Below are 25,410 nucleotides of genomic sequence, written 5' to 3'. Positions count from 1 at the left end.
AAACTACAGTCCATGCAAGTGACATTTAGGCTGGACTATGGAAACAGCCTCTATTTGGACCTGCCTGCATACCTAGTTAGAAGACTGCAGATGGTACAGAATGCGACTACGAGACTGATTAGCAGTGTTCCAGTTCGTCATCATATCTCTCCGCATATCAGAGAGCTCTATTGGCAGCAGGTGACAAGGAGAATTGAGTTTAAGGCCCTGACATTGGCATTCTGGTCAATTCATGGTAAATGCCGAGTTACCTGAAACGACAGATGTGTTGATATAAGCCTAAGCATTTATTGAGATCCAATTCTCAAAATCTGCTCTGTACCCCACAATTTTCGAAAGCTCGGTTAGGTGGCAGATCTTTCACGGTGGGTGCCGCCAAACTATGGAACTCTCTGACTACTACGTTGAATCAGAGCCAGTATTTAGGAAGGCTGTGAAAACCTGGCTTTTTAGTTTGGGCTAGTGTCACCGGGATCTGCTCTCTGGCCATTGCGGCATGCCACCCACTGCTTGAGCACCAGGAAACCTCAGTTGAGGTAGCTGTTCACTCTTTATAAATGTCGGTATTTTTATTACTATTACTTTACTTGCGTGCAACCAGTATCTGCAACCAGTATCTTACTGTCAGCGATGCCCCTTCTATTGGGCAATGGATGTATGCCTCTCCAACACGTCACGTCCCGTCCTGGATTTTATCAGTTGATGGGCACCTTAGAGGCTCATGACCAGGCTTGTTCTGGAGATGGTCGTGTGGAGTGCGCGGCTTCACTTGGAGTTCTGGCTAAATGGGATGTTTGTGCCCCTGCGCAGAATGTCCTACAATAAAGTTTCATCGAATATCACACAAGTTGCCCACTCATGCATTTAGAGTCCTCTGACTATGAGGATCATGTTTGTCCCTTCGACTTACTAATTGGATGGCATCTCTTTTTTCTACCAACGATAGGGATGACCTTTTGGAGGGAATTGCATTCATCGGTTCCCACACCTTGACGGACTTCACACATCCCTCATAATAACTCCTTCATTATAACTTCACTATTCCAGAGACAGTTCTATTTCAATAAGCAACAATGATAATATTGAAACTTTTTTTGGGGGGAAAATTTGACCTCTCCTTAACTTTTGAACTCTGTTTTGGTCCTTAGTCTATGTCCTATGACCTTACCAATGGGAGGGTGTTATATGGCGCCTGGGGACAATCGACAATGTTAAATTAGCATGAGCTTCGCTGCCATGATGCTGCTTTTACTCACGTTACTACATGACTTTGTTTTTGCAAGACTCTGTGCCTTTCACATGAGAATGGGCTGCTTTCGCGTTCTCTGCCTTTCCTGGAGTTTAGTCTGAACACGATGTGCAAGGCCGATCAACAATGCCCCTTGTTATTCTGTTCAGGTCAGTTCCTAGCACCTAGACATAACATGCTACACACAGCTGCAGTATTGAAGACTCGTGCTCTGATATTACGTTGTTGCATGTTATTTTGACACACTTGGAGAAAGCCGTTCCATGGAGAAGAGCTCTGCTGTTCCTATGATGTAAACCTTGCATCCAGGCTTTAGGGTATGAGGTCTGCTGTCAAAGCCCAGAGATCTTTCTTTATATAAAATAAACTTCTTCTTACCAAGGGGAGGGTGATTAGGCCTGAAAGACCATATTTCCACAGTCTTCATATAAAATGACTTCTCCCTTTGTATTCTATGGAACTGTAACAATGCTAACTGTGCTGAGTTTATGCATTTTGGTGATAGTGGTGGCATGTACATTGTATTGAGAGCACAATAGTTAAAATAAACATTTTGAACTATTTCAGTGACTCTTCCTATTGTCATTGTGGACTCATTGTGGACAAGTACGAGTGAGTGAGCCAAAGAGTACGTCTTGCTCCTGCGATTCCTGAGAGAGTCGGGAGTGTTGTGTTCTGGGTTGTCTTATCATTTGCAGCTCATTGATCTTTGTAGGAGAACGAATGAGACACTATTAATAGTCGGTTTGGGATTTTGGGTACTGATGTGGTAGGTTGGTACACCCCTATTCACTGAGGTCCTGTTTTCCTGCGCATAGTTCTGTGTATGTGCAGAATCCCTGCCACACCTGAAATTTAACAATCAGTTCAGATGGACTGTGAGCTGGACCAAACAGGCCACTGTCACCATAAGATTCCTCAATGTTCAGCAGGTGGCTTGGAGGACAATGAGAGACTTTGCAGGGTGAAGTGGCTTTAGGACGCAGAAAGGTTCTGTAAACCTTAGAAATCTTAATCTTCATCAATGGTGGCATAGTCAGTGTCGTCAGAGGGATGAGGTGTCCTTCTCTGATGTCGTGGCCGACGTCCTGTATTCGACTACCGTTGACAGGACTGCCGTATACAGAGCAATCGTGACAGGATGAACTACGACAGGGCCGTCATCAATGGAAGCGTTGATGGAACCATTATCGATGGAGGTGTCAATGGAGGTATTGGCAGGGACTTTGTCGATGCCTGAATCTTCCTCGACGAGATGGAAGTGGCGATGGCAGCTGTCAACGGTCTCAAGAACAACATGGTGGCACTGGTGGTCGGTGACTATCTCGGTGTCGACAGTGAAGGGGTTGTTGAGGGGGATTTTAAGAGGATTTCTGCCTCTGCAGAGGAGGCATGAGGCATCCTTGGCAGATGGCATTGATGAGCCAGGTAAGGATGTTTCGGAGAACGTTTTTCTTCTCCTTTTTCTTGGAACTGTGAGGCTGGTGAGAAGTCTGAACAGATTTTCTGGAACCCTCTGATGCTCCATCATGAGATCTATCCCTTTTGTGAGAACTAAAAGAGGTGCCACTATCCTCCTCAGAAGATGATTTCCGGGCTTTTGCTTTCTGAAGCCACAGTAGGGGCCTCCCTTCTCTGTCCATCAGAGTATTTTAGGAGAAAGTGCAACATATCTTGCACTCTTTTGCCTCATGTTTGGGATGAAGCCAATACATTCAGTCCTTATGTGGGTCATCCCCATGCACTCTTCTTACCACAGGTCTTACATTGACAAAAAAGACCTTTTCTGTCAGACATAGTAGAATAGTAGCTGAAAATAGCTTTTTAGTCAAGAAAACTGAGCAGAGCTCAACTAGACTCCCTTCACACAGGATGTAAGTTGAAAATCTGAGGAAGTCAGCCTTTCTTGGGAAAGTTCTAGAGCAGTGATAATTAAAGTACGGCCCGGGGCTGCTTGTGGCCACCTTGACCTTTACATGCAGGCCCCCTGGTGAACAGCACCAATAGCTGCTGTCTAGTTGCTGAGCACTAATATTCAGAAAGAGATGTGAAATAAACTGGCAAGCATTTATTAACCTACAAATAAACGGTTGCCCGTTTATTACATTCTTTTAGACCTCCTTACACAATCCCTGACCCACCCAGACCTACTACCACCACCCTGCTGGAATCAGTGCTGCCCTCGGTAACACCACTGACCATACTTTGTGGCCTGTGGGCAAATATTTGTGAGTACCCATGCTCTAGAGGATGCTATGACCTGATTGGTTATAGTTCAAAGTTGGGTTGTTTTTTTAAAAAGGACGCAGATAGGCTATTAAGATCATGGCCTAGTGCCATTATAGCCTCTGTTAGTTATACCTACTGCTTTATTATAGTACCTTGGGACTCACACTTCAACAGCCCAAAGCATGTGCCAACCCCTGAGGATACCCGCCTTTGGAAGGCGAGCAAAGTGTCAAACCTCAACTCAAGGTCCTTCACAACCGTAGCAGGCTGAGGTGGAAGAGGCAGTATTTCAGGCCAACAACTCTGCTACTAGTTAGGCTGGAAAGACCATAACAGTAAGATCACGGTCGTGTCTGTGCTGCAGAGTAATTGACTAGTGCGCAGTCAGCCAAAAACCGCATGGAGACAGGCCTTGAAGTGACTATATCCAGCTTAAGCCCCCCTCTCAAAAGAGAGTAGCTGGGTTTCATCAGCATAAGACACCACCTTAAATCCATGTGATTTCATTAGCAGAGCCAATGCGATCATATAAATTTTAAATAACAGACTGAGAGAAGATACAGGTCAAAAGGGGTCAGCCACACTGACGGTTTCATGTTTTCCAGTAACATTTTAATTTCATCAAGGCCCCAACTTCTAAGTCAGCAAGGCGTTGCACGAGGATCACTTGAGATATGATATCAAACACTGTACAGAGGTCAAGAAAAATCAGTGACTCCTACCTCCTTGGGCAAGTGTTAATTGATGTATTCAGACACTTCTAGCAATGCTGTCTCTGTGCTATGTTTAGGGAGAAAGCCCAATTGGCTTGAATGGAGTGGCTTATGGGTTTCCAGGTAGTCTGAAAGCTGCTCCTTTATCAGATTCACAAGCACTTTAGATTCTGCCAGAAGGAGTGATATAGCTTTAAAATTGGGCAACATATTAGGGTCCGCAGATGGTTTTTTGATGGATGGAACCTATTTAGACTGTTTTCAGACTGACTGTTCCATGGCTGTCGATACTGAGGTAATCAAGACCCTACTAAAGAATGGGTTAACAATCTCAACCATCAGCATTGAAGGGGGACAAGGATCAGCTGGGGAGTTAGATTTACTCTCCAAGATGGTGGCTTTGAATTCCTCCCGAGAGATGGAATAAACCGGCAGAGAAACAGAGCCTGGGGTAGCCACAATGCCAATCCCACAGCCATCAAGGGCAGGTGTTGTTGCCAAATTGTTATGAATTTTGGTAATTTTCTCCTCAGAAAACACCAAAAGCTTGTTGCACAACTCCTTGGAAGGCAAAATACCACTGGTAAATGATTATGGTGCCAAACACCTCTTAGTCCTTTTAAACATTTCACGTGGCACATTAATGACAGAAGCAATTTTTTCTTCAATATAGATGTTCTAGCTAACTTAATTGCGGCATGACATTTTCTCAGAGGCTTTCTATGTTTCCCTTTTCTCTGACTGATGAGATCTACGCCACTCTCTCCACCTTTTTACAGGCTCTCTTTTCGAGAGCATGGGTAAACGAAGGAACTAATTGGTCCTGATTACAGGCCTCCCGAATCAGCGGGGATCCAAAAGTATTAGCAGCTGAGTGAATAAAGCTATTAACTGCTTCCACATCAAAAATTAGAAAGAGCTTATAGGAACCGAGTTAGATGGGAGGCTTGTACGATCAGCAGACCTAATTTTATTGCAAGCATGAAAAGTCTCAGTGGTAGCTGTTCTGTCCAAACTGGATACCCTCCATAACCATGTCAGAACGCTGACCTTCTTACTTATGTTATTATTTCACTATCTTCATATACCAGAGAAAAGAAGAAGCTTGGGATATAGTTCGCATTATGACTGCTCACATAATTACTGAGTAAGTCATAGACATTGAAATCTCTAAAAGAAACATAATTCGTCTGGGTTTTTGTACTTTACTTTGCTGTGAATGGCCAGGTATGTTAACATTTCAATCAAATGTAAATCAAACATACATGCAAGATAGACCCAGAGATCACATTAATTTTCAACGATTCAAGGATAAATGATGTATGGACTGAAATAGAAGACACAAGTAAATGGAACTGTGTAAAGGCTCAGCATAATGCTGCCACATTTTGTCGGCCCCTGAAGTTGTTACCTGGACAGCTACGCTATAAACCCTCCCAGTCAGGTTCAGAAGAAATTGACCTTTAAGAGGTAAAATTCGGCTAATGATGATAAAATTCTGATGCAATATCACCTTTAAGGTTACATCAATATAGGCCTGTAGAGGATGTTTTGTAATTTATTTCTGAGACCCTGCAAGGTAAGGAAGAGCAACATCTGTGTCTACATTCTGGAGTAAGTAGAAGTGTCCTCAGAGAAGATCAGATACAGATAGATGTAATTGTCAAAGAACAATTACGGTGCTAGTAGGAGCCTTAATTACTGAATGGTGTATCAACAGTGAGCAGAGCCTCGATGTTGAGTTACGTTGTAATTAAAGGTCCTCAAGCACCGACTTGAAGATGATTTTGTTTTTTTTAACAATAAAGATTTAAAAATTAGTGATTTGACAGTGACGAAAGCTGTTGGGTGTCCCCTCATAAAGAACGTCAATAGCATTCTCCTCATGGCCAAGTGAAAGTATAAGCAAGCCAGTAAAAGGGCTATAACCACCTATGGGAAACCCCTTGCAATATTGGGTGGTGATGCAGCGAACATGAGTTCTGAGGACACTTCTCTGTATATTATTAGCTGGCTCATCCTACTCAAGACGCATTCCATATATTTTCAGCTGATGGGACTAGAGAGGCCCTGCATACAGTTTTGCCTGACATTCCTTCAACGTCAGTCCAATTTGTTCTTGACCAGTTTTGCTTACCTCTATTTCAGTGTCCTATAAGGAATCACGTCTTAGTGAAGGCTCCCCATTGACTCGTAAGCCTAAAACTGTACTGTTCCTATGTCATAACATAGTCCTACACTGTAGACTAGGCAGTGTTCTAGCATAGGAAAAGTACATTCTGCGGATTAGGATTTGTGTATCTCAGGGGGAAGTACTATAGTGTAACTTTTAAAATACTCCTTCTCCCGACATCATTACTTTTCACTCGCCTGTTAATTTCAGACTGGCTTCAGGAAAGGCAGTGTAGTCACCTAGAACATTTTGTTCCCTCCCCCCATTTCACCACAAAACTTTAAAGAAATTAAGACAAGTAAAGCCATTATATTCTACAGAAGAAATGTATAAAACCCCTCCCTGAATGTTGACAGAAAAGTGTCAGAAAGAAGTTATTCCTTGAGATAAAAGGTTGTAAAGCAGAGTTAACTTACACCTGCACAAACAAGACATTCTCTTAAGACAAACAGAAAAGAGAACTGTGGCAAATGTTTTAGTGCAAGGGACTGCAAGAAGGAAAAGTGAAATCTAATTTACACACACCACATATATTCCACTTTTGAAGAAATGGTTAATAGGGACAACAACACACCCTTTCACACAATGTCTTATCTGATAAAGACAAACCTGGGTAACTCTTTTGTTCGTCTCTTCTTCACAGTCATGGGTAATCTGCCGACAGACAGCTTCCCATCCAGCGCCGAAGGGACTTACTAACGCATCGAACAAAATAAAAATAAAACAGGAAATCAATAGAGGAAATGCATTCAATGTACAATAGCCCAAGCCTATGGCCTTTTTCTACACTGAATGTATGGACACATTAGACACATTGTCTGGTTATTCTGCGATCATTTCTGGAAAAAGCTATATTGTAATGCAAAGGCAATCAAAAATAATTTTTTGTTGCAGTTTAATATGGTGTAAACTTGGCCCAAGCGCATTAGAGATCTTAACATGAGAGCCGGATTACGTTGCAAATTTATGATCACTAGGAATTTAAGTGTATTCCCAGAATCACAAGAGTTTGAGCTGACTTACATTCTTTACATACTTTTAGAAATTGTTAATACAGATTAAATAAAAATAAACTCCTTACTGTAGGTGGGCTATTTAAAAATGAATATTTAAATAAATAAATATACATTATTTAGACATATTTTAAATAATTAATTTTTAAACATTTAAGTTAATAGTGCTTTAACTTTTTAAAATTTGTTCTAAGTTTCCAAAAAAGATAAAACTATTTTATATTATTATTTAACATTGAAATATTTTTGCTGAGTATTTTAAAGTTTAAGAAACTTTTTTACTTTTCCTCACACATAACTATACGAAGATGTCCACCCCAGAGGTGAAGACCTTTGCCTTGTAGTGTAGTTCCTATATCCCTGATAGGCTCTGCGCATTGGAATAATATACACTATAGTTTTGACATATGACTGAGGTCAGTATGTCTCTATCGAGTACATTAAACGTAATTACTTGTGTGCCAGTTTAACTCAGAGGTCACTGGAAACTTCTCGAATAAACAAGAAGGGATTATTTTCTGACAGCCGCATAAACATGACAACTTTGTTTCCCTTGGAATCGAAACAGGCTCCGAATCGTGGAAACCATAGATAACAGTTTCACTCAGTCAATCGTGCATGCTTCGTTTCTACACTGTTTACATGGAAATAGATAGACGGGCGTTTCAATAAAAAGGGTTTATTGAACAGTCTTATTTCTCGTGCAAGAGATACGAACTGCTACAATCGTAAGACAGAATGTGAAGTATAATATGTACAGCGTTAGCACTAAGATGAAATAATACTGCAATAGCATGGTTTGTAGCTATGACATATATTCATAAAAATACATACTTAAACAACGCAGGCTAAAATGTGAATACTCACTTGGTGCTTCTAAATAGTTCTACCCCAGTGTACCTAACCTAAGTGTAGTAAGAGGTAGGAAGTAGGTGCTGTTTTCTAAAGTATAGCTAGGTATAGTTTAGTTTTACCAAGAGGTGCCAAGAGTCCCTCTAGTTTCTAGTCTGCTCCATACCTTAGAATGAGAGAGGTTAGGATCTCTGTCTGGGTCTCGATCTCGAACATCCTGCAAGGGGAGTCAGAAACACTGGAGCTGGATTCTTTGCGAGGAGGATGACAGCGTCTGGTCAGTGTGTCAGGCGTGGACTCGAATTCCTTCCGAACTTGCCGTGGCAAGCCGCTTAGCTGTGCCGTGCAAGTATGCAGCTGAACTGTACCGTGGTTTGCCATGGCAAGTTAAGGTATATTTATACCTTGAAGGTGTTTAGGAATACCAGTATTGACATAAAAGTCGGGCAGAGGAACGTCATGAATGAACCCCTAAGCAATAGATGTTCATGCATAATAATTGAGTTCTTGGAGAAATCAATAATCCAAGCAAGGGGAAGTCCTAAAGGCTTCAGAGTCTGGTTTTCCAAGAACTCGTTGTGACGTGTATGGACGGATGTAGGTGACCATGCCTGTATTTGGTTAACATGGATAATACCCAAATAAGGGTAGGATTTCTATGCCTAAATAAGGGCAATGTGAATTGTGCCTATATAAGGGCATAAATCGGGAAACCTATATACGTAATCTAAATCGAAACACAACACCCACTCCAGTTTCGTATGAATGATATTACTAAAACCTAAAAATGTTAAACATATCTAAAATAGATTTTCGCATGATTTGCTAAAACATGTCTAAAACATATTTCTAAAAAATGCATTTAAAAGTGTTGCTATGCATCAAATGCAGTGGTGCTGTACATATTAAAGCAATGTTTCATTCTAAGCATATGTTGACATGTGAATGCTGACTGAATGAATCATAAACATATATACACATGATGAAATGGCTCGTAAATACAGAAGAAAAAGGGCCGAAACCATTTCATGTCATATTACATAAATCAAATGTTGTTGACAAGGTGACATATTGTCTCCGGAAATTTTTCAAAGAATTCTGTTCTCTATGAATAGTTCTACTATAAGCAGATTACTGTGTCGAAAATGAAAAAGACAAATTTGGGAGAAAAAAATTAATCATTGGAAAAAGGTTCCAAAGTTAGTCCTTGTTTTGAATAATGAATGTCAAATTCAGAGTTTCTCAGTACACTGTGTGCCAGATCAAAAGTCAGTATATGGGGATGAAGAAAACATGAAATCTTCTAATCCTGTAGACAAAGTCGTCTACCATTGTAGGTGAAAGTTGGATTACCTTGTTTAGAAGACTAACCGTACATAGATGAGAAGCATCGCCTTCAGCATTGGTCGCATCAGCAATGTTCGTATCGGATGTCACCTGCGTGCCTGTTTCGTCTCGTACCTCAGCAGTAGCAATGTGCGTCTGTGAGATCTTAAGGAATGCAGTCATCAGGATTGGTAGCCGCTGGGGACAACACAGAGCATGGGCCATTACAGGGTCCAGCAGAGTATCGCCATCCGTAGGCATGACTGATGGGAGTGTTAGACAGATGTCTAGCACACATTCTTCAACGCAAAGCAGGCAGCGTAGCACAGGTAAGATGTAATCTTGCCAGATTGGTCTAAATGACAGAAACCATGTGGTATTTAATTCTCGTAGACGAGGTAAACCCAGAATTTGGGCGATGCGCTCAAGACACTTCATCTCCAGTAGAGCTCTCTCCACGGTGAATTGGGTGTCGCTGGTGATTTGACTTGCCATATTGTAGCTTTAGGAATAAAAACAGGATCCCTGCAACGAGTGCTAAAAGGAGTGGCAGTCCGCCAAACACAGAGTGCACGAAGTTTGGAATAATTCCGAGGACTGCTAGAAAAGGTGCTAACAGTCCTGAACATACATTCTTACATACATGCACAATACCGCTTGTATCAGACATGTTTAAGATAGGTTCTAACATTTCTGAGAAATGTATAGGGCAGTTTTTATTCAAAAGGGCATGTATCTCGGCAGAAGTCCTTGCGGCTTGTCGATCATTTTCTGTATTTGTGGAAACAAGACTTGCATACAGTAAGTGACCCTGGATGTAACCGTTACTAGATATGTGATGCCTGGCAACATGCCACAGCAGCTGTGATCATTCAACATGAGGTAACTTCCATTTGAAAGTTGCCCAAAAATTGGATTAATCACTGCAGCTGGTGAGCCTAGCAGGTGACAGGATAAGTTTGTAGTTGAACCATCACAGGCCCCGTGTAAGTTAATCCCCTGACAAAGGAGAGAACCGCGTAGTGCGATTTCACAGTTAGTACAGCTAAGAAACACTTCACGCCCCCACTGCAACATCTGTGTGTGTAAGGTAAATCCCAGGATGTCTTGGTGTATTCTTTACCCAACCTTTCATATTTGCCTGCTGGTATATGTATTAGGCAATACTGAAAATGGAAAGTTGTAACAGGCAGAGCAATTTTACCATGTATGATTCACTCAGTAGCTGGTCTTTCTGCCACTGTGAATGGTAATTTTTCCAGTTTTTCAATGCTCAGCACCGTATAGTCTGCTCCCCTTTGTGTCAGTTTGATCTGTTTATCAGTGAGATTGAATTCTGAAAACGGTGACGTAGTGTTGATTAAACGTCAAGGCACATAGCCTGCATGCAAGTTTTGTAGCGTCTAGCCTAATAGCATGATAGAACTTAATTGAGACTGACCATGTTGCAACATGACCAAGTCTTGTTCCATGATGTCTATGGCAGAAGACACAATGCTGTACAATGAATATATCCTGGACGACAGAGTTGTTAACCCATTGTCTACTACAGAGAGAGATTTCTCTAAATTAATTCAATCAATTTCTCGTATTCGTTCTGCAGTCTCTGCTTGGGCAACCTTCCATATTTCATTTTAAGCAGGGTAGATACCGGAATATATGAAACGTTTTTGATATGGTTTTCTTGGTCCTCGCCAGAATTCCCTAAGGTCTGCGCCTTCTTTAAGTAAAGATAAGTGTTGTTTTACATCCTCTAGTGTAGCTTTCTGTAGCCAATCAAGGCATAGTTTCCCTACACTGTATGTTGTTACTACCCCTAGATGCTGTCTTTGAACATATCTTGGGTCTGGCCTATTGATAGTGAAACTGTGTGTTTTGTTCAGGAATCGATCTTGACAGTTGTTTGTATCTGTGGGTCAGAGCAACCATTTGTTCCAATCTGGATCTGATCTGTTGTGATGCAAAATAGTATGTACGTCGACCTCCCCCTGTGTTGTTCTATTACTTGCAGGTGCAGGTATGGACGGAGTGTTCATGTCTTTGATCTTGGCTAACCCATGGCAAGATGTTTGTTGGACAGTGTCATTCATAAACATAATGTGCTCAGGGGTGATACAGGCTCTAAAGAGAGCTTCTACCCCCTGCAGTTGTCAATCTTTGGTCCCCCAGACAGATTTTGCCTCAATGTTGCCTGTCCAAAAGTCGAAACCCTGTCTAGACAGTTGGGCAATAAAGGCTGCAGAATAAATCTGTTTTGTATTGGTTAACATATTTTTCGTTCCTGTCTTGTTCTAAATTCTAAAGTAAAATGTTTCTGGATTTGACAAGTTGAACCCTAAAAAATATGGAAACTTCTGTGCAAAAGTTTTTGAGCTACCCTTTGGAGGTGTAGGACAATGTTCTCATTGGTTATACATAAATACATTTCTAGGTGTTGCAGTCTTATGCAAGAAATGATGACCATAATGGTTATAACAATACATGTGTTCATAGTCTGATGAACCCTCTAAATATTCATGATTTGTGAATTCTGCAGACATTTCTAGATCAGACATCATGTTTTTAACACTAACAGTCTCGAAGTCCCAATCATCAGAAAAGGTACTAGAGGTAATAAAGTCACTTAATTCAATCTTAAACAAGTGTGGAATCTTCAAAAGTTCCGATTGGCCAAAAATGTCATATTCAGTGTTTCTCAAACTGTACCATCTGGTATAGGAATGGCTGTGATGTTCACTGCTGACAAGCCTCTTGCTTCACGATGGGATGATTTGTGAGGTTGGCGAAGTAAGTTCACTCTTTGACTTGCTGTGTCCATTTGACTATATCATCCATTTATCAGCATACCCAGAGTTATTACCAGAGCTAACTAAAGTAGAAAGAAAAATATTCCCAAAACAATCCATGGTGAAACCAGATAAGTCTTTATCAGGTGATGAAAAAAGTCTGTTGCTTGTTCTTTGAAAGTTCTTTGTGCTGGCATTGTTTCAGGTTTGCTGGAATCCTCAGAAAACATATCAAAGTTAATGAAATAGCCAGAGGCAGTTCTGACAATGGTTGGAATTGCATCAGGACTCGTTGAAATCGCTGGAACCAGTTGATCACTTGTTACTTCGTTGTAGAGAGGTGTATCAGGACGAACTGTTATTTGGGTCTCAAGAGGTACAAGTTCCATAGCTTTGTTGCTTAGTCCTTCATTTCTCACTGTAGAATCTTCAAAGTTGATGAGTCTCTCAGTTTGAACCTCTTGGATAGTAGCTAGAGGAGTGCGTCTGCTACATTTCTCGCAGTCCACTTGGCCTACTGCTTAGTATCGGCCACATAGCGTGGTTTGATCAGGTCGATGGACACAAATCTTTTCTCCTTTTTACCAGCAAGGGGCGGCAAAAGTACTGTTCTTGATCCATGGATTGCTAGGACAGGTACTGGTTGTCTGTAAGAAGGCCCAAATTCCTTCCTGTCCGCGATCTTTTCTCTGACTAGGTCACCAAGCTTTGGGATGCAGACAGGTCTTGCAGGAACGGCTAGAATTTCCCCAGTTGTGGTTGGCTTCAGGAATACATTGCTTTGTTTCGATCTTAGTTCATTTAAGTCCTGTAAAACAGCAAAACGGTCTTTGATATTAAATTTCTTATTTTCCACCACTGTTCCGTGACAATCCAGGTCCGGTAGCAACATTCTAGTCCCAAATAGGACCTCTATGGAGTGACACCCCCTAGAGAACTTTTTGGCAAATTATTTAATGCACGTTGGACCCCACAAAGATGTTTGACCCACCCATCACCCAAACCTAATACCCAAGCTGGTATAGACTGCTTTATGTCCCGGTTTTTTCTTTCCACAACAGAATTTCCCTCAGGATGGAATTGAGAAAAATACCGCAAAGCTACGCCCAAACTGGCCATGGCTTCTTTGTAAGCTCGAGAGCTAAACGCAGGGCCCTGGTCAGAGTGTAGTATGCCTATTGCATATGTGCCGATAAAGACTCGCAAATCTTTTATAACAGTTTGAGGGTCAGCCGAGCGCTGAGGCCACATCCCCAGGAACCTTGAACACGAATGCACTGTGACCAAACTATATTTATAGTTTCCATCCCTTTGTAAGGGACCGCAGTGGTCCAGATAAACACACGTTAATGGTTTATCTGAAATTGCGCAGGACATTTCACAGTAGAGACTTTCATCTTTTGGCATATTTCACAGTCCAAAACATAGTTTCTGGACTATTTCCTAATGCCTGGCCACCAGTATCTCTGTTTAATAACGATACTGTGGCGGAAACACCTGCATGAGCAGAGACGAACCCTTCATGTGCTGCTAGGATTGGTCCTAATCTATGTTCGATGTTTGGAATTACCCTATCCCCCACTCTAGGGCTTCAGGCAAACGGAACATTGTTAGTATCAATTATATATGAGTATTTAAGTGGTATTTTTAGGTAACGCTGCACCGCTGCCTTTGCTTCAAACATTGACAGCCAGTATTATTTCACTGTCTATTTTCATTTTGGAATGAGTGATTGCAGCTACGGAAGCCGTTTGCGGCTTCATCAGCCAATGAATTCCCTTCAACATGAACGCCATCACATTGATGACTCAGCGTGTGTACCACTTTACTTTTTTGTAGTACGTCTCGCAACTGAACTACCTGTTCCCAAAGCGTTTTGTGCTTGATTGTGCCACCTTTTGCATCTTTGAAACCATTTTGAAGCCAATTCTGTAAATATTCATTATATGATTGAACACAGTAAAAGGAATCGCACTTTATGAGTGTGGGGAATTCGCGATACGTATTTTTAAGTGCCATTATGAATGCTTGTAGTTGAGCTCGCTGAGCTGTACAATCTCCTAGAGAAAGCATTTTTGTGTCCATAGGTCTGAATTTGTCATCGCGCATACAACATTTAACAATCGCGCATGCTGCACTATAAGCTTGTTTAGCCCTGTAGCGGGTTGTGCAGATCCGTCAGTGTAAATTATAAATTCATATTGGTCAAGAGGGAGAATTTCAGTAGGCAGAGGACATTTGTGTTCGTATTGCAGGAATGATTGTGTTTTCAAATAAGGATCAAAAACATATTCAACATCAGTTGGAGCAAGAGAATTAACCCATTGCATCCATCTCGATGTAAAGCTTTGCTTTTTTTAACTGCCTCCAAGGCCGGTACAGGAGTTACACCCATAATGTGTTTCCCCTGTGCTAGGGCTCTCTCTTTTGCTACATCGGTACATCGGCAGTTCTGCTGTCATCATTTTTTCTGTCGATGTAAATTTAATTTCTGCTTGTGTGTACAAATGTGATTTGTATGCAATTGGTACATTTTCACCTTCGTTAAAAGTTAAGTAGGTGAATCCGCATTGACCAGGAATGATTCAGATCACTAAGTTACGTATGTTTACGCGTGTTTGTAAGTGATTTGTTGCTAACATGTCAGTTTGAAGTGAACGCAAAATCTCTGTGTGTTCTTGTGTCCAATGTGTGATTTCTAAATCAGGTTTGAATAATTCGTAGATAGATTTACCCCTTTCTGCATAGTTTAGAATGTATGTTCTTCCAAAATTCAGGAAACCTAGAATCGACCGTAAGTTTTTCAGCGTTTTTGGAGGTTGAAGCAGCGCACACTTATCTAAAAAGTTGGCTGCCAGGCTTTTGCCTTCACTTGATAGTTCGTATCCTAAAAAAAGGACATTGAGTTGGGCAATTCTTGATTTTTTAAAATTGAATTTCTAACCCTCAGAGGCAAAGCCCAGTAAAATGGTGTTCACCCTGTTCAAGTGCCAGTCCAGGTCATCATCTGTCAGATAGACATCATTGACATATGATAATGCCTCGTCATCATAAATTTGTAGTAACTCGGTTACCCTTGCTGAGAATAGCCCCGGGCTATTCTTGAATCCCTGCGAGAGTCGACAACATTGACGCTGGGTACCCATTATTGACAAAGCTGTCAAATACCTACTTTCAGGTGCTATGTTTTGACAAAAGAAACCGTTAGAAATGTCTAATGTGGTTTTATATTTTTTACTCACAATGTTATTCATTAATGCTGCACTATTTGCAGTTTGCACTGCAAATGTTTTACAACAAGAGTTTAGGTGTCTGTAATCCAAAACTAGACGATATGTATTGTCTGGTTTGTAAACAGGAAACAAAGGATTGTTCATCGATGAGGTGCATGTTTCAATCAATCAATCAATCAATCAATCAGAACATATGTATAGCGCACTACTCACCCGGAGGGTCTCAAGGCGCTGGGGGGGGGGGTCCGCTACTGCTCGAACAGCCAGGTCTTGAGCTGCTTCCTGAAGGCGAGGTGGTCCTGGGTCAGGCGGAGGTGGGTCGGGAGGGAGTTCCAAGTCTTGGCGGCCAGGTAGGAGAAGGCCCTTCCTCCTGTGGTGGCTCTTCGGATGCGGGGGACGGCGGCGAGGGCGTGGCTGGTCGATCGAAGCTGGCGCGTGGGAGCGTAGAAGTTGAGGCGGCTGTTGAGGTATCCTGGTCCTTGGTTGTGTAGGGCTTTGTGTGCGTGGGTGAGGAGCCGGAAGGTGATTCTCTTGTTGACCGGGAGCTAGTGCAGGTCTCTCAGGTGTCCGGAGATGTGGCTGCGGCGGGGGATGTCCAGGATGAGTCGTGCTGAGGTGTTCTGGATCCGCTGGAGTCTCTTCTGGAGTTTGGCGGTGGTGCCGGCGTAGAGGGAGTTGCCGTAGTCCAGCCGGCTGGTGACGAGGGCCTGGGTGACCGTCTTCCTGGTTTCGGTGGGGATCCATCGGAAGATCTTGCGTAGCATTCGCAGGATGTTGAAGCACGACGAGGAGACGGCGTTGACTTGTCTGGTCATGGAGAGGGAGGAGTCCAGGATGAAGCCCAGGTTGCGTGCGTGGTCAGTTGGTTTGGGTGCGCTGCCCAGGGCGGGGGGCCACCAGGAGTCGTCCCAGGCGGAGGGTGAGGATCCCAGGATGAGGACTTCCGTCTTGTCCGAGTTCAGTTTCAGGCGGCTGTTCAACATCCATTTGGCTACGTCTGTCATCCCTTCGTGCAGGTTGGCTCTGGCGGTGGCGGGGTCGTTGGTGAGGGAGAGGATCAGCTGGGTGTCGTCTGCGTAGGAGATGATGTTCAGGTTGTGCTGGCGTGCGATGGCTGCGAGGGGGCTCATGTAGACGTTGAAGAGAGTTGGGCTGAGCGAGGAGCCTTGAGGGACGCCGCAGATGACTTCGGTGGCTTCCGATCTGAACGGGGGGAGGCGGACTCTCTGTGTCCTTCCGGCGAGGAAGGAGGTGATCCACTCCAGTGCCTTCTCCTGGATTCCGACGTTGCTGAGGCGCTGTACTAGGGTGCGGTGGCAGACAGTGTCGAAGGCCGCGGAGAGGTCCAGGAGGATGAGGGCCGCTGTTTCTCCGTTGTCGAGCAGGGCTCGGATGTCATCTGTAGCTGCGATCAGGGCGGTCTCGGTGCTGTGGTTGGCCCGGAAGCCAGACTGCGAGAGGTCGAGGGAGCCGTTCGTCTCGAGGAAGGCGGCCAGTTGCTTGTTGACGGTCTTCTCGATGACTTTGGCTGGAAACGGGAGCAGCGAGATGGGGCGGTAGTTCTTGAGGTCGGTAGGGTCTGCTGATGGTTTCTTGAGTAGAGCGCTGAGTTCGGCGTGCTTCCAGCTCTCCGGGAAGGTGGCGCTGTCGAAGGAGGTGTTGATGATGTCCAGCAGGTGGGGTGCGATGACAGCGTCGGCCTTGTTGAAGACGTGGTGAGGGCAGGGGTCTGTTGGAGATCCGGAGTGGATGGAGTTCATCGTGCTTTCAATCACCCTTCGGTATTCAAGTTGATCTAAGATCTCCCTGACCTGTTTTTTAGCTTCTTGCTTAATTGGACACCGCCTTTGTGCAGTTAGTAGATTTTTTAAATGGATCTTGTGGTGAGGTGAGTTCTCATCCCATCCTAATCAATCAATCAATCAATCAATCAATCATTTGTAAAGCGCACTACATACCCCCGAGGGTCTCAAGGCGCTGGGGGGACGCTACTGATCGAACAGGCAGGTCTGGAATATCCTCCTGAAGGTGAGCAGGTCTTGGGTCTGTCGTAGGCTTAGTGGGAGGGTGTTCCATGACTTGGTGGGGAGGTGGGAGAAGGAGGATGCCGGGACGGTGGCGAGTGAGAGGTCGGCGGAGCGTAGCTGGCGGTTGGGGATGTAGAAGTTGAGGTAGGCTGGGCCAGTCTTGTGGAGTGCCTTGTGTGCGTGGGTGAGGAGCTTGAAGGATATCCTCTTGTTGATGGGGAGCCACTGCAGGTATCTCGTGTGGGGGGTGATGTGGCCGTAGCGTGGTACGTCGAAGATCAGTCGTGCCGAGGCGTTTTGGATGTGTTGTAGTCGTTTGATGAGCTTGGTCGGGGCTCCCGTGTAGAGGGCGTTTCCGTAGTCGAGTCTGCTGCTGACGAGGGCCTGGGTGACTGTCTTTCTTGTATCTGTCGGGATCCATCTGTAGATCTTGCGGAGCATGCGGAGGGTGTTGAAGCAGGAGGAGGAGATGGCGTTGACTTGCTTGGTCATTGAGAGCGTTGAGTCGAGGATGATTCCCAGGTTGTGTGCGTGGTCGGTGGGTGTCAGGGCTGCCCCCAGTGCCGTCGGCCACAAGGAGTCATCCCATGCTGAAGGGTTGAAGCCGAGGATGAGGACCTCCGCCTTGTCCGAGTTCAGCTTCAGACGGCTGGTCTTCATCCAGTCGGCGACAGCCTTCATTCCATCATGGAGGTTGGCTTTGGCTTTGATGGGGTCCTTGATGAGGTAGAGGATCAGCTGAGTGTCGTTGGCGTAGGAGATTATGTTGAGGTTGTGCTGTCAGACTACGTGTGCGAGCGGGGCCATGTAACTGTTGAACAGCGTCGGATTGAGGGAGGATCCCTGGGGTACGCCGCAGATGATCTTGGAGGCTTTGGAACAGAATGGGGGAGGCGGACGCTCTGGGTTCTGCCGGAGAGGAAGGAGGTGGTCCAATCCAGAGCCTTGTCTCGGATCCCTGCGGCGTGGAGGCGTGCTCGTAGTGTGCGGTGGCAGACGATGTCGAAGGTGGCAGAGAGGTCTAGGAGGATGAGTGCTGCGGTCTCGCCGTTGTCCAGCAGGGTCCTGATGTCGTCGGTGGCGGCGATGAGGGCAGTCTCGGTGCTGTGGTTGCTGCGGAACCCTGACTGGGAAGGGTCCAGGCTTCTGTTTTCTTTGAGGTATTGGGTTAGCTGTCTGTTGACGGTTTTCTCGATGACCTTGGCCGGGAAGGGGAGCAGAGAGATTGGCCGGAAGCTCTTGAGGTCTCTTGGGTTTGCCTTAGGTTTTATGAGTAGGGCGTTGATCTCTGCGTGTTTCCAGATCCCTGGGAAGGTCGCGGTATCGAGAGAGATTGATGATGCTGCGCAAGTGGGGTGCAATGGTGCTGCTTGCTCTGTTGAAGACGTGGTGCGGGAATGGGTCGACGGAGAGCCGGAGTGGTTTGAGCGCATGCTCTTGATGGTGTAATCGATGCTCACGCTGGGCCAGGCTAGCAGGAGGTCATGGTCGATGGTGTACGGAGGGTCTGTTGTGTTGCTGTCTGTTAGGACTGTCTGGGTGTTGAAGCTGTCGTGGATGTCTGCTATCTTGCGTTGGAAGAAGGTGGCGTGGGAGTCGCACAGGGCTTGCGAGATGTCGTTGGATCTGGGGTTGGAGAGTTCCTTCACGATGTTGAAGAGCTCCTTGCTAATGTGTGAGTTGCTGTCGAGGCGGTCTTTGAAGGAGGTCCTCTTGGCCGCCCTGATGAGGTGGTGGTGGTTGCGGATGGCGTCCTTGTGTGCTGCGTGGCTGTCCGAAGTTTGTTCACTGTGCCATTTCTTCTCTAGTTTCCGGCAGGCTTGGTTGGAGGCTAGGAGTTCTGGGGTGAACCAGCTGGCCCTCTTCCTGCTTGCTGGTGTCTCTGTGGGGGGGGTTTCTTCAGTGGGGCGAGCATGTTGGCGCAGTCCTCGCGCCCCTTACGCCCACCACCCGCGTCCTGTTTGATTCGAAACTAGAAGTCTCCCAACCAGCTCAAGGAGCCTTCTTTGACAAAGAAAACCCATTGTACCAGGAATTGACGTGATGAATCACAATTACCCATGAAAACCCCTGAGTAAGTGCTAAGTTGAGCAAGGAACTCCTTGTCTTGCTGCTATTTACTCCTATGTGCACAACCCTGATCCCTTAATTTAACTCCTAGGTATGTGACATTGACACATCATCGGTACCCAGGTTGCTCATACTGTCCTGAAGAAGACCTGCAGGCTAAGGCCCCCACTCACACCTGAGCCCCTACTCGGGTCAAAACGTTAATGCCCAGCTATACCCTACTTGGACCACTTTTTCTCCCCCTCTCAAAACGTGCCACATAAGAAACCTATTGTGTACTGTATAATGAAATCAATGATATTTAATTTATACTGAAAGTTAATGTGGCCAGGTTCAATAGGACTGAGATTGTATTATCAGTCAATTTTAAACCGTCAAATTGTTTTTCTATCGCTACTCTCAAAATCTTCACTTCAACTTTTCATCACCCGAGCACTCTCCTTCTTTGCACGTTCTTAGAAGTAACCTGCTCTTTGTACCTCCAATCGTATATTGAACAGATTGACATAATTTTTTGAAATACGATGGAGTAATTAAAAAAGAAAATCTGTAAAACATTTTCCGTTTGGTTGTTTCACTTTTTTAGGAAATTGAGTGTAATAATACAGTGAGTCTAACAAGTTTTGAAACTCGGAAAGTAATTTAAAATGATGATTGTTGGAATATGTTTCAATCATTTATAATCTGTAGTCTAGGATCATTCTTTTTAGTATAGATAGCAGCAAAGACTGTACCCCAAGAGGTGCAATCTTCAAGATGTGGTGTGATTCCCATTGGTAAACAGATTGTTAAGATTCTATCTTTCTCATAAGGGCTAGTATTAGGAAATACCGCTTCGATTGGAGTAATCATTTGAGCTATCCAGAATGGAATTTGTACACGTTGTGTGGGCATTTTACCCATAACTGCGTGTAAAATGTGTGGAGTGATTTTTAGTGTATTGCCCTGGTGGGAGGTTTGTTTTGGAATAACTATTGGTGACAGGTACTGTGAAAGTCACCCAGAAAGGCTTCCTCAAGGCAATCAAGAGCTACCTTTCCCCATGCGGATGAAACTCCACCGTTGCAGCCTCATAAGCCTTGATGCATCTGACAACACACAATTTGGGCACAACTGGAAAGGCCGGGTATGAGATCACTCAGGAATTACATTTGGTGCACCTAGTAACATGGAAAATGACTCCTTCCAGAGTAAATGACCTTCCCAAAATGTCTAGGGCCTATACGTAAGACACTCTCATGCAGTAGATCAGATACAAAAAATGGCAAGTTTGGCCAACAGCTGCTTTCTGGAAAGATATTGCCCAGCCAATCAGAGAAGAGCTTCAAAACCTTATTCAAGTCTCAAAGAGTCAAGTATCTTGGTTCTGGGGGAAGGGAAAGTCTAATGCCCGAAGCAATTTCTAAACTAGGGGGTGTTCTCACAATGGTAGACCCATAATCATGGCGTGAACTGCAGAGATTGCAGATCAAAACGTATTGACTGATCTGTACACCAGGCTTCACAGCCAAATATGCCAGGAAATCTGTCACAAGGTGTCTGGTTCCTGAGGGGCAGTACCTTCAAGAAGCCCACCTTCCGGCAGCTCTGACTCTGTGCAATATACACCAGAGGATCAAAGTCGCCAGACGAGAGGAAGGGAATAGTGAGGGTACTGCGGGGAGGGAGATCTGGAACGAAGACAATTCAACAAACAAGGGTTGGCTCTTAAGCTCCTTTCACAATACACATAAATGATATATAAACAGTCTTTACCTGTAAAAGAAAATAAAGGCGTTCAAAAGGTGAAATAGACCGGGTGCTTTCAATAATATCCCATATTGTTCTTAGGCTGATACCTTTGGAATTTCTTCTTGATTTTAGAGTTAATTTGGATATCTTACTCTCCTGGATACTGTTCGCAATGCGACAAAGTCTAGAAGATGCAGAGTAATTTGCCGTAGAGTACTCTTATCTCTTAAAAGAGTTCACAGTTCAAAACTTCTCACTGATTAGTATTCATGCGTTCCTCGAGGGTAATGCGCCCTTTTCTTGTTTCATTATCATATAATCCTCATTGGTTTACTTGTTCAATAATGCGCCTTTTATTAGTTAATCAGAATTATGCGCTTTTATTCAAGTAACATATGTAGAAAGAGGCATATATAGTTCACGAAAATTCTCTGTGCATATTACTCTGGTTTTCTTTTGTATGACATGTTCCATTCTAATGTGTGCATTGCCATAATTTCAAAAGTACGCTGCACTCTGGCCAAGAATCTAGAAATCACTATTTGAATCCGCTGTCTCCTACCTAAAAAGAAGAATCTCTTTAGACGGTCATCAATCAAGCTGTAGCCGACAGGAACGGAGAACTTCACCCGCTCGTCGTCGCCAAGGTATAATCAGCAGGGAGCGGATGGGTACGGTTGGTTTTATAGAGGCTGAATGAAGGGCGACAACCACAATGGACCAAACGACCGCAGATTGTGATCCGGCTGCAACTTAAAACAAAAGAAATAAAAAGAAACAAAGAGGCTGATATGGCATATGTGGTTACTTATTCTAGTTTTTCTCTATGTAGCAGAATCATTTAGCAGAGTCCTGAGTAATTACGTTTGGCTATTGCATTTAGCCATTGTTCAGGGTCTTCTCTATTTAGCAGTCATTAGTGATTAATGATTCTTTTTGGCGGTATGCTGTGTAGGGCTGTGATCCACAACTATCACACTTCAGAAACGTTCTTTGGTACATAACAGTCTGGCTAGGGGGTCAGGACAGAAATCGAAGATGTGGACAATGTCCGCACCCACAGGATCCAGACTCCAATGCTGAAACCATCCAATCCACCGCTTGGCTGTACCGCCTGCCCAGGCCTTGGATAGGAGGAGCACAGCATCGCGCGAAAAGGCCTGGGATTTACAAGTGTGACCAGTAATCCTCCACCCCATGAGCTGGAGGCTGCCGGCAAGCAATATCGGGTAATGATTCCTGGAGGGATCGGTCAGGAGATGAGCACTGGTGTCGACGGATTGGAGAAGCCCGAGAAGGTTTCATCAGAACTGGAAACCAAACTTGCGACCTCCATGCTGGGGTAATCACCACCATTTCCACCTGCTGCCTGCGTACCTGTGAGTTCAAGCGGGTGATCATAGAAAATGGGGGGAAACGCATAACCCCGCTCCATCGCCAAACCTACAGAAAAGCATAGGTTGCAACCATTCCCGGGTCCGGTCTCCAACTGAAGTACCGGGAAAGCTGACTGTCGGGCTGGGATGCAAATAGGTCGATCATGTATGGGCCTCAATGGGAGGAGAGGCCCTGGAAAAGCTTCCACAAGCTTGAATCTCTCAGGTGATGAGACTGCCAATCTGCAACATGGTTGGCTGACCTTAGAAGGTGCTCCACTGTCATGGAGACATGATTTTCCCGACAGTACTCCCAAAAGTTCTTTGCCAGGTCCAAAAGGGCTTTGGACCGCATACCCCCAAGGTGACTGATTTAGCGGACTGCCGCTACATTGTCCATTTTCAACAGGACACAAGAATGCACACGGTCCTTGGTCCAACATCTGACTGCAAAGAAACCTGCCATCAGCTCCAGGCAGTTGATGTGGAGGGCCTGTTCTGTAGCGGACCATACGACTCCGGTGGTAAAATTCCCACAAGGAGCCCCCCAGCCTGAACCGATGGCATAGGACTCTATCACCAGATCCGGCTGTGATCCAAAAAGGGTGTGGTCATTCCACGCCTCCATGTGGGAGAGCAACCACCAGAGTTCTTGCAGGGCCTCGTCTGACAGGGAAACAAACTGGGAGTGAGGGGCCTTTAGCCGCTTCAGGACCCAAAAGTATAGGGGACCCGGAAAAACAGTTTGAATCAAAGATGACAGCAGAGCCACCACCATGGCAAACTGGTAGAGGGAAGTTCTCGGCCTTCCCAGCACCCTATATACTTTGAGCAGAATTTTAGACATCTTCCTGGCAGGAAGGCTCACAGTGGATGCCATTGGGTCAATCACAAATACCAGGAAGGTGACTGTCCGGGAAGGAACTAGGGACGACTTTGTTTGATAACAAACCCCAAGGATTGCAGAAGCTCCACTGCCCTCTGGAGATGTTGGGACAGATGCACTGGAAATTGGTCCATCATCAGTATGACACCCAGGTATACGATCATGCGAATGCCAGATGCCCTCAAGTGTTCCACCACTGGTCTGAGGGCCTTGGTGAAACACCAAGCAGCCAAAAACAGGCCGAAAGGTAGCGAGGTGAACTCGAAAGTTTGGCCCTGCCATGAACTGGAGGGATTGCCTATGTGGTGGAAAGATGGAGACCACCAGGTAAAAGTCCTGGAGGTCCAGTCATACCATCCAGTCTTTGGGCCGAAGGAGGTCCTCAATTAGGTGTATGAAATCCATCTTGAAGTGGCGATACACCAGTCACTCGTTTAATTACCGGAGACTGATCACCGGGTGCTGACCCACCCTGTTTTTGAACCTGGGAACAGATTGTGGAGAAACCCAGATGGGTGTGCGGTAGAAAGACAAATTGTCCCTTTCTCCAAGAGCCTATAGATCTCCCGTTGTATAAGCATGGTCTCTTGTCTCGAGAAAAAAGATGGGTCCCGGCTTGCAAGGGGGACCAGTGGAAATCTGTATGGAACCCCTGCATCCTTTGGAGAACACAGGCATCTGACATGAGGTTTCGCCAGTTTTGGGTCAACTGCACTACACGGCCCCCCAAGCGTTTGCAAGATGTGCGTTTTGGGGTTGCCTACTCCTGATCTGAGTCCATTATGCTGACCTGTGAGGCGCGCCCATCCTCAGGTGGTGTAGAAGCCACCGAAGGCCGAAGAATCCTGCCACTGGCCGCTCTGAGATTGTTGACCCCTGCCAGAAGTGGTTTAGGAGGAACGGCCCGCCGAGTGCCCCCTAACACGCTCGACCCCACTGAAAACAAGCACATTAAAAATGCACTTGACTGGGCTTTGTCCAGTAAATTAAATCTGGAAACAAACTTTCCTAGCTTTTTGACGAACGGGTTGCAACAGAGCCCCCCTTGTGCCACGTGGCCTGCCTCAAAGCTTAGGGCCAATTTTGATCAACAATGACCTGTGCCTCTCCATGGAGATGGCATAGTTCGCATTCCCTAAAAAATAGCATGACAGGACATCAGTGAAATTAAAGCTCCAGATGCTTTGGTATCCTCCGTCATGTCGAACATTTTCATAAGTGGGCCTTTGATGTCCAGGAGTTTGTCCCGGCATGATTGATTCCCTTCTTAGGGTCCTTGATGTATTTGGCTAGGAAAGTGGCCATACGAGCGTCTATCTCCGGGGTGACAGCCACGTTCCCATTCAAAGATGGGCGGGTGCACTCCGCCCGAAGGCGGTACGTGACCTCTTGATCAAGGGGCTTGCGTAACATGGTAGCAACGTAATTAGCCACCTTAGTGCAGGGAATCCACTCCGAAGAGCAGGGCTGCATGAGGTCCTCTTGATCTAGCAGGTCTGATTGGGAGACAGGGGACATCGTTTTGTACTGACCCTGCCTAGGAGGAGCTGCTGTTCTTTTCTTTCCGGGACCTGTTTGTTGCTCGCCGGACCCGCTTTGCGGGTCCCGCATGGCGGACTGAAGGAGTCTGCATTTGGACTTGGGGCTGAGACGCTGAGGTCGCTAGAGGCGAGGGCAGGACTTGAAGCAGGGCTGCGAGCGGTGCCGCAGGGACTCCATCTCCCAGGAGTCCCTGCCCGATCATAT

General features: G+C 45.1%; 1 protein-coding gene across 2 annotated transcripts in view; it reads right to left on the bottom strand.

Annotated features, from left to right (window-relative positions):
• The window catches only part of ZPBP2 (zona pellucida binding protein 2), a 640,439-nt gene that overhangs the window by 132,060 nt on the left and 482,969 nt on the right, over positions 1-25,410 (bottom strand). For both annotated transcript variants that reach the window (XM_078645671.1, XM_078645673.1), the window contains exon 6: positions 6,974-7,059. In XM_078645671.1, coding sequence (XP_078501797.1) covers positions 6,974-7,059 — 86 coding nt within the window. The remainder of the gene's footprint in view (positions 1-6,973; positions 7,060-25,410) is intronic.

The sequence above is a fragment of the Lissotriton helveticus genome, chromosome 5_1 (genome assembly GCF_964261635.1).
Source record: "Lissotriton helveticus chromosome 5_1, aLisHel1.1, whole genome shotgun sequence".
NCBI classification, from domain to species: Eukaryota; Metazoa; Chordata; class Amphibia; order Caudata; family Salamandridae; genus Lissotriton; species Lissotriton helveticus.
This window is presented reverse-complemented; position numbering and strand designations above follow the sequence as displayed.